The sequence below is a fragment of the Eublepharis macularius genome, chromosome 2 (genome assembly GCF_028583425.1).
Source record: "Eublepharis macularius isolate TG4126 chromosome 2, MPM_Emac_v1.0, whole genome shotgun sequence".
Taxonomy (NCBI): domain Eukaryota; kingdom Metazoa; phylum Chordata; class Lepidosauria; order Squamata; family Eublepharidae; genus Eublepharis; species Eublepharis macularius.
Genome location: NC_072791.1, coordinates 13,819,613 through 13,829,284, shown reverse-complemented (window position 1 = coordinate 13,829,284; position 9,672 = coordinate 13,819,613). Strand labels below are relative to the sequence as shown.

Here is a 9,672-nt window from a genome sequence, read left to right as displayed (position 1 = left end):
TGTGACAGCACTCTGAAATGGTGGGTGTGTGATTGTTATGGTGCTGCCTGTGGACTAAAAAATGTTCTATAATGTGAGGGTTCAGTTTACTTTGTTTCCACGGGAAAATTCACCCTCTGCAAGGCGAAGCCAGAAGTGGGGTATTTTGGCTTTCTGGACAGTCAGCCGAAGGGTTAAAGGGAAGGCGTCTCGATTCCTAGAGAGGCCTGAAGAGAGAAAGTCAGCTGACTTGTTGCAGTCACTTCCTGTGTTGAGTGCGGAAGGGGAGGAGAGGCAGCCCCCGGAGGACTTTTTAAAAAGAGGTAAGCAATGGACAAATATTTCCTTTGCAAAATCCCTCCCTGCTGTTGGCAATAGCAGCCAGAGGGCTCCGTTCACCCCCAGAGCTTTCCTGCTTTCTCTCTGGAAGCTGCTTTTTCCTGGCGGTGGAGCTGAGTCCTTCTTGCAATAAGGGATGCTTCTCCGGCCACCTTTGGAGATCCACAACTCAGCAAGCCTCAGCCCTCCTCTTGCTTCACTAAAGGGAATAGGGATCTTCTGGTTTGATGGTTTCCCCACTTGGAAACCGCAGCGTCTGGCTGCGGAGGGGGGGGGGCTTGTTCAGGAACCCACAGAATTGGATCCCAGGGTCCAAATCTCCCGGTATTCGGGGGACCTTTAGTGAACAATCAGGAGCAGGTTCCTGGCAAATTTGGTGAAGTTTACTTCAACAATGATTCCCCAGTACCCCTGAAGTTTCCCCCCATAGGAAATATTCATTGAATAAATTCAGGATTCTCTAATCGGATGAGAGTATCTGACCGGGAATTCAGGGATACCAAGTTTTTCTTTTATATCCCTGAAACCCGGATCTGGGCCATCTGGTGCACACACGCCGGTCTACCGTTTCAGTCCTTTTTCCGGACCATCTCTTTGAGTCTTTCCTTACAACACAGGCCCATTACCTGAATAAAAAGCAACACACACACCCTAAATAATTCCATTTTCTACAGTTTGCAGAAACCCGGGAGAGGGGGAGCTTTTCTGAGGTGGGGGCAACTACAGAGAGTGCACACATGTGGGGTAGCCTCAGGACCCTAGCTGTACTGGGATCCCAATTGGACACCCCCCCCCATTTTGGTCTCAGCAAGGGCCTGGAAATAGAAGATGGATCCTGCATTAAACCAACAAACCGATACCAGGTGACCATAAGTCACACTAGGTAGCAAAGGGTAACAAATACCCCTATAGACCTAATTGAATGCAGAGCAGTGGACCCATCGATTATACAGAGCCCTTCCCCACAAAGAGTAGAGGGCCACCCCCCCCAAGGCCTTCACATTCCCCTCCCAGCATAATTTGACCCTAAGAAATGACTCAGATCTCCAAAACAGTATGTAACTGTAGATTTTGCCCATTTTCAGGGTGGCACCAGCAAGGGCATGCTCAGAGGGCATAGACAGAGAGGCAGTTCTGTAATTTTTGTCATGAGCCTGGCGCTGTTGTAGTGCAGCCGTGTTCCCATGTGGCTTTCTTATTTTTTCTTGCTCTTCTGGAATAGGAAGTGTGGGCTTTTAGAGAGTTCCCCTCTTCATGCTGTTATGGCTTACTGAAGGTCTGCCCATAGGCTCAGCCCTCATTGATTTGCCTGAAAATCTGCAGACTTTGAGGTGACTTCTGCAGCCTGGTGCACTTCAGTTGCCTTTGCTTCTAGAAAGTCGCCTGTCCTCTTCAAATCATGGGCACCTCGGACAATCTGATCCATATTTCATGAGTCAGCAAGCCCTGTGAAGTCACGTGTCGGACTCGGGTTTCTCAGATGAGCCACCGAGATCTCTGCCTGGCTTTGCTTCCTTGTACAACAAAGATATCTATTTCTTTGGGGAATTTCTGTGCTACCTCTCCAGAGAGCCTAACTGAGATGGCTTAAAAAGCACAGTGTAAAGAAAACATAAAAGATTAAAAGATATTAATTAAAAATCCAGCATAAAAAAACCCATCCAGAATATAAAAACAGATTCTTGAATGGCAACAAATAGGGCATTGTAGATTGAATACTATCAAGATAGTATTCACAGCTCAATTTAAAAGCTACCCTTCCAAAATCATTTTTACTTGGGATACAAAGCTCTTCCAACATGTTAATGATATTTAGAGTGCTTGTCTGCGCGGATAGTGGAAAGATATGAAACCAATCAGCGGGTTGGGGTCCTGCAAGCTTCCAAATTGAGGTCCTGCAAGCTTCCCCTTCCTTGTCTCTGGCTGCTCTATGGCTCTGGTGGCTTCCATGGACAAGCCAGACTGCTCCTGAAATCATTTCCAGTTGTTTGCAGCACGATTTGAGAGATCCAGCATCTCTGGGACTCTCAGTTGCTCCCTTCTGCTCCTGGTTCACTCTTTCAAACTTTTCAACTGTTTTGTAAATATGTATCCCACTCCTGACCCCATGCAATGTTCTCTGGCATCTGATTTTTCAGATTTGTAGGGAGATCTGTCTTGTCAGTTCATGACTATAATCTTTGGATTTAAGTATCCTCAGATGAGATTCACTTGCCAATTAGTATATAAAATGCTGTTATTAATCAGAGTGGAGCCTTTCTGCTTGCTGTGTGGAAGCTCCACTTTTACTTACTAAATCTGGCTTTTTATTTTCAAACATTCTTGAATCGGGGGTATTCCATGAGCTTTTATAAGTCCAGGGTCTCCTTTTTAGATATAGATGTTCATACATACATACATACATACATACATACATACATACATACATACATACATACATACATACATACATACATATGTATATATATATCTGTGTGTGTGTGTATCTATGTTCACACCTATATATATCTATATATATCTATATATACACATACACATATACATACATATATATATAGCCTACAGATCAGTTTCCTCTTTGCAGAAGGTCATAGATTCAACAGCTGCCTTTAGAAGAATCTGGCAGAGGAGGAAGGCGATCCACTGGTCCAGGTGGAGGCTGTTTGGAGAGGAAGGGAAGATGAGGGGAGAACTGGACTCACCCACTCCAGAAGAAAGAAAAGGCCCTGTTGCCACGGAGGCTGGGAGCAGAAGGGAACTGTGGGAAGGAACCTTGCAGAAGAGCCTGGGAGAGGATTTTCCCCCTTCAGACGTGCAGCGACAGCAATTCCGGCACTTCCGTTATCAGGAGGCTGAAGGGCCCCGAAAGGTCTGCAGCCGACTCTACCGCCTTTGCCTCCAGTGGCTGAAGCCAGAAAGGCACAGCAAGAAGGAGATCCTGGACCTGGTGATCCTGGAGCAGTTCCTGGCCATCCTGCCCCCGGAGATGGAGAGCTGGGTCAGGGAATGCAGGCCAGAGACCAGTTCCCAGGCAGTGGCCCTGGCAGAAGGGTTCCTCCTGAGCCATGCAGGTGACAAGAATCGAGGCCAGGAGGTAAGAGGCATTCCTCTAGGTAATATGTGGGGCACAGGATATGATCAGTGAGGGATGCCCTTAAAATCCATACAGATAGCCCCTACTTTTTTAGCAACCCCCCCCCCCTTAACCCTGTTCCTTTTCTCAACAGTTTTCCTTTGTGGGACCTCCACTTCTCTTTCAGGTTCAGGAAAGGATCAACTTTTGCCACGGAGCAACCTTTCTAGGTAAGATCAAATAAGATGTCCTACACACTTGATGGATTAGGTGGGCTGCTTTTATTCCCCCAACCTCGGTTCGGGTTGGGAAAGATGCTCACCTGAGCTTCTCAGTTTAGAAATATCTGTTTGGGGAAGTAAAAACATAGAATCGATTTAAAATCAGTGCAAGCTCATTAGAAGAAGAATGGTTTAGGCCATACCTTATCTACAATTATATTATTTTTGCCCAGTGGTAGCATGGGAGAGGGAACTGCTACGCTAAATACTTGAAAAATTTTGAATGTCTTCCGCTTACCATTTGATCCTTCCAGATGAGACCGTGAACCCAACAATATATTCTTTGCCATATGTTTGCAGCAGAGAAACATCAACTTCTATGTGGCCAGAGCAGGTAAGTGTGAAATTGCAATTCATGACCGCGAGACCCTCCGTGCACCGCCCACTCCTCCCTACCCCAGAGAGAACCCCTCTCTCTCTCTGCCTCAGTTGCTATCTGTGCCGTTCACTAGAAGGAAAATGGAATGGTCTGGCAGAAGTTTGAATCCTGCAAGACAGCTTCTACTTCTAGTCATTTTGTCTTGTTCTCATGAGGGGAAGATTTGTTACATTTTCTGAGAGGATGGAGTGGTTTCTTTTTTTCTCTTTTCAGGGTCCGGTGACCTTTGAGGAGGTGTCTGTTCATTTCACTGAGGAGGAGTGGGTTCTACTGGATGCGGAAAAAAGAAGCCTTCACAAGGAAGTCATGGAGGAGAATTTTCAGAATGTGGCCTTTCTGGGTAAGGGTCCCCTTTCCCTCAATTCACAGGCTTCCGGCAGAAATTGCTCCTTCTAAGATGGGCTTTTCTGGCGGAGACTCTCAGTAGGTGAGTGGGGCGGCTCTACACGACAGCAAAGGTAGGACTTTAGCACCTCTAGTGGACTCCTCAATTTTAGTCTGTAAGCTAAAATATTGGCTTGTAAACAAAGGAACAGTTTATGGGATGTGAACAGGGCCTTCCTAATGGGCCTTCCAGAGCAGCCATTTTAAATAACAACTATTTAGATTTATATAGGGCTCTCACTGCAGGTATGAACCAGTTTGTATAGTGCAGACCATTTTCTTGTGTGTCTGGATAGGACCTCTTTGGCTAACCTTCAGTCAAAGATTTTTGAAGAGGAGACAGCCAAGAATAGATAGGAAATCTTTCTCAAACGGTTAAAAAAGAGAACAAAATGTCGGCTTCGTGGTGCCTAATCTTGGAGGAAACTTCCATACATGGCCTTGTGTTCAACATTTATTTATTTAGATGCCTCTCCAGATAACACAACATGAATCATCAATAATGTAATTTAAACAAGCATCAGAACAGCCTAAGAGACCAACTGAGTAGTTCTCCAAAAATATCCAGAGAATAGTCCTGAGAAGAAAAGCAGGCCACAGAACACCTAAAAAAGGTGAAGCCCTTTAGTTCCAAGCCTGGTTGAAAAGAAGTGTTTGGACCTGGTGCTAGAAAGATAACAAAGCAGGCACCAGGCAAGCTTTTCGAATGGAGGAGCCACTGCTGAAAAGGCCCTGTGTCTGGTGACCACCGATGTGTCTCGTTAGGGGCACTCAAAGCAGGCCTTGGGGGGGGGGGAGATCTTAACGAGGTTACGGGGCACAGTCTGGCCCTATGCAGACCCTCTGGGCCCATTTAGGGCCTTAAAGTTAGAACCAGAACCACTTGGGGCTGCTCCAATTGGTCCCCCAAGACCAGAAGAATTTCTTCTGATTGTTAGTACTTCTTTGGAGAAAGGGGATTGGACCATGGGCGTGACAAGTGCAGGGGGAGTGATCCATTGGAGGGAGGGCAGCAGGCTCGTCCCTTTATTTCTAGTTTTCTGTGAATTCTCACATCTTATCCTGCCCTTCTTTCATGGAATATAGAGCAGAACTGGTGACATTTCCGTTTACTTGCTCAACAACCCTGTGAAGTAGGAAAAACTGGGAAAGAGTGATTGGTCCAAGACAACTCCAGTGTGCTGGAGACGTAGGGAGCTCTACTTGGGTCCCCGTAGTTCATGTCTAAAGCTCTGTTCCAGAATGTGCTTCTGTTTTATTATGGTCCAAACATTTTATTTTAAGTGCAGTCCGGAATAACATAGTAGTTTATAGTACAAATGTAAAGGGTCACACTCCATATATATCAGGCCAGGAGGTGATGCAATTAGAGTAAAGTGGTGGGGGATGTCCCAATGCACAGTGGCAGGAGAAATAGAGGGAAGGGAAGGAAATTACAATGTATAAATGAATATCAACAATACCTAACACAATAAACGCGTACTAAAAGAGCAACTTAATATCAAATGCATAACCAATCCACTTCCTCATTCAAGCCATGTGGATATAGAGTGTTCAGAGTGTAAATACAATAGGTCTGGCTCACTCTCAGAGGTTGCAAAAGATGTGAGCTAGGAGCTCAAATCTTTTCCAGCACCCAGAAATGCAGCTGGTTATCTCTATGTCCCAGGGTCTTAAAGTGCTGGACCAAAGATTGTTTTTTCTTTATAATAAATACATGTATTTGTGTGTGCAAATTGAATACTGAGTCTTTCAATTTGGATTCACTTAATCTTTGGTGTTCTTCAGCCCTTTCTTATGTTCCCAGGGTAATCCTGATAGCTACCTTTGGGTTCAGGAAAGAAGTTCCCTCCAGGCTAAATAGGCCCTGGACCCTAGAGGGTTTAAGCCTTCCACTGGACATAGGGCAGGAGTAACTGAGAGTGTAGCGGGAATTAGCTTTTTTCTGTATTGTGCTTGAGATTCGACTAGATGACCCTTTGGATTCGTTCTGGCTCTATTTTTCTATGTTTAACCTACATGAAAACTCAATACTCAAAACTTAACACATCACAAGGTATGTCTTCTCTTCCAGTGATTTCTGTTCTGTTGTTCATCAAAGAGTTGTTAATGGCTTTTTCTCCTAGATTCTGCTTTTGTTTTAAGCTCTTATCAGTCTCCTCTTTATTCTAGAGGCTAATGGTCCCCAGAGAAAGCCTGAGGAAGAATCACAACAACTCCAATTGGAAGGGGAACAGCAGAGGAGAAGTAATAGGACAAAATGGAAGAGGGGGAATAAGTCATCCAATTGCCGAATTCATACCAAGGAGAAACCATATAAATGTGTACAGTGTGGGAAGAGTTTTGTTCAGAGGGGAGACCTTACTGCCCATTGTCAAATCCACACAGAGGAGAAACCATATAAATGCATGGAGTGTGGGAAGAGCTTTGCGCAGAAGTCAAAACTTACTGTCCATCAACGAATCCACACAGGGGAGAAACCATATAAATGCATGGAGTGTGGGAAGAGCTTTGCTCGGAAGTCAAATCTTATTGTCCATCGACGAATCCACACAGGGGAGAAGCCATACAAATGTGTGGACTGTGGGAAGTGCTTTGCACAGAGTTCAGAGCTTACAGTTCATCAACGAATCCACACAGGGGAGAAACCATATAAATGCATGGAGTGTGGGAAGAGGTTTGCTCGGAATGCACATCTTACTGTCCATCGACAAATCCACACAGGGGAGACACGACATAAATGCATGGAGTGTGGAAAGAGCTTTACTTGGCGTTCCCACCTTACTATCCATCAACGAAGCCACACAGGAGAGAAAGCATACAAATGCATGGAATGTGAAAAGACCTTTGCCACGAGTTCACAGTTTACTATCCATCGACGAATCCACACAGGAGAGAAACTATACAATTGTGTGGACTGTGGAAAGAGCTTTGCTTGGAATTCAGAGCTTATTGTCCATCAACGAATCCACACAGGGGAGAAACCATATAAATGCATGGAGTGTGGGAAGAGGTTTGCTCGGAATGCACATCTTACTGTCCATCAACGAATCCACACAGGGGAGAAACCATATAAATGCATGGAGTGTGGGAAGAGCTTTACTTGGCGTTCCCGCCTTACTATCCATCAACGAAGCCACACAGGAGAGAAACCATACAAATTCATGGAATGTGAAAAGACCTTTGCTATGAGTTCACAGTTTACTATCCATCGACGAATCCACACAGGAGAGAAACCATACAATTGTGTGGACTGTGGAAAGAGCTTTGCTTGGAATTCAGAGCTTATTGTCCATCAACGAATCCACACAGGGGAGAAACCATATAAATGCATGGAGTGTGGGAAGAGTTTTGCTAGGAGTTCACAGCTTACTGTCCATCAAAGAATCCACACAGGGGAGAAATCATATAAATGCATGGAGTGTGGAAAGTGCTTTGCTCAGAATGTACATCTAACTATTCATCAACGAATCCACACAGGGGAGAAACCATATAAATGCATGGAGTGTGGAAAGTGCTTTGCTCAGAATGTACATCTAACTATCCATCAACAAATCCACACTGAGGAGAAACCATATAAATGCATGGAGTGTGGGAAGAGTTTTGCTCGGAATGAACATCTTACTGTCCATCAACAAACCCACACAGAGGAGAAACCATATAAATGCATGGAGTGTGGGAAGGGATTTGTTCAGAAGTCAAATCTTACTGTCCATCAACGAATTCACACAGAGGAGAAACCATATAAATGTATGGAGTGTGGGAAGGGTTTTGTTCAGAAGTCAAATCTTACTGTCCATCAACGAATCCACACAGGGGAGAAACCATATAAATGTGTGGACTGTGGGAAAACCTTTGCTGGGAGTTCACAGCTTACTGTCCATCGACGAATCCACACAGGGGAGAAACCATATTGTTGTATTCCTGTATAGTGAAGCCAGCCTATTTCTCTGATCTTGGACTCCATTTTAAGTATGGAAAGCACCAGAATATTATTTTTCAGGCACAAACCTGTGTCTCACTGGAAATATTCCACATGACATGTTCTCTGAACAGAAAGGAACAAGTGATGTTTGCTTTTGCCGATGTTCGCATTAGCTTATGTGGACTAAGACAAAAATCAATAATAGGAAAAGGGCCAGATTCGGTCAAAAGCGTCACAAAACCTAGTAGAATAGAAGGGGGGGGCTGACGGATGACAAACGCAGATTTCAAACGGAAAACTTTTTTTCCTTTTTCTGACTCTTAAGAATCAAGACGTTAAAACACAGTAACTTTCACATCTACTCTTATGTCTGGAGAAGGAGAACACTGCGCACACATTAGCAATCATGAGAACACAATTTAAAGAGAGGAAAATGAGTAAAATCCACAGCAAGAGAGATTCTTTTAAGAGCTTCTTTTGGTTTTAAGAGGAAACTCTGACAGTCCAACTGACAGTCCAGTCCAGTCCATTCAGAAATGCTAGTCCAAGTCACTTAGGAATACTGCCTTGACTATAACATCACGTTGACACTAACCGCATGATTGTTTTGCTGGAAACATATATACATGCATGCATATATCCATATATTCACAGCTCAATCAATCTCATTGTAACTCAACATGAAATAACTCAGCAATTACTATGCATATATCAATCACATAGGCCTTAATCATAAGGAACTAAGGATACACTGAACCAAACAAAATGGAGTCAAAATGAACCTTTGAATAGATACGTGGCAATAAGCTAAAATCTAGGGGATTTTTATGAATACATGTTATTCATATGAGTAATGATAGCAAATATTGAGGGATCAGAATGACCTGACCGTTTTACAGATGTCACGATCTCAGCAGAAATTCTGCAAATGTTACAATTTTTAGGTGATTTCCAGTGCCAGGAATGACTCTGAGGAATCTCATTGATGAGTTTGAATGGGATGATGTAGGCCGAAATCATATATAAATGAGCAGCAAAAACCATGGAGTCTAAGAAGCTAGGAGGAGAGAAAGTAAGGAATACCTCCTTGCTATCTCTCTCCTTTCCCTTTCAGATTGGCGAAGCGCTCTCTCATTCTTTCCATCGACAAGAATCTCTGGGACATCTCCAGGATTGGTAACATAATTCACTATGCTTTATTCTTGTTGCATTGTTAATTAAGCTATTGTATTTCTAAGACCATGCTGTTCCATGATACTCCAAGTATATGTAACCTATGCAAAATGATTTGAATAAAACTTACTGAAATTCA

At 43.9% G+C, this 9,672-nt stretch overlaps 1 protein-coding gene across 2 annotated transcripts; it reads left to right on the top strand.

Moving 5' to 3' along the window:
- The first annotated feature begins 264 nt into the window (after window positions 1-264).
- On the top strand, window positions 265-9,672 carry LOC129323697 (zinc finger protein 420-like). Of its 2 annotated transcripts, none has more exons than XM_054970290.1 (6): window positions 265-302; window positions 2,903-3,412; window positions 3,579-3,621; window positions 3,927-4,006; window positions 4,265-4,391; window positions 6,608-9,672. In XM_054970290.1, the coding sequence occupies exons 2-6, from the start codon at window positions 2,999-3,001 to the stop codon at window positions 8,365-8,367; spliced, it is 2,424 nt and encodes an 807-aa protein (XP_054826265.1). In that variant the 5' UTR covers window positions 265-302; window positions 2,903-2,998; the 3' UTR covers window positions 8,368-9,672. The 2 variants fall into 2 exon arrangements, with proteins under 2 accessions (XP_054826265.1, XP_054826264.1); XM_054970289.1 differs by having other exon boundaries at window positions 3,546-3,621.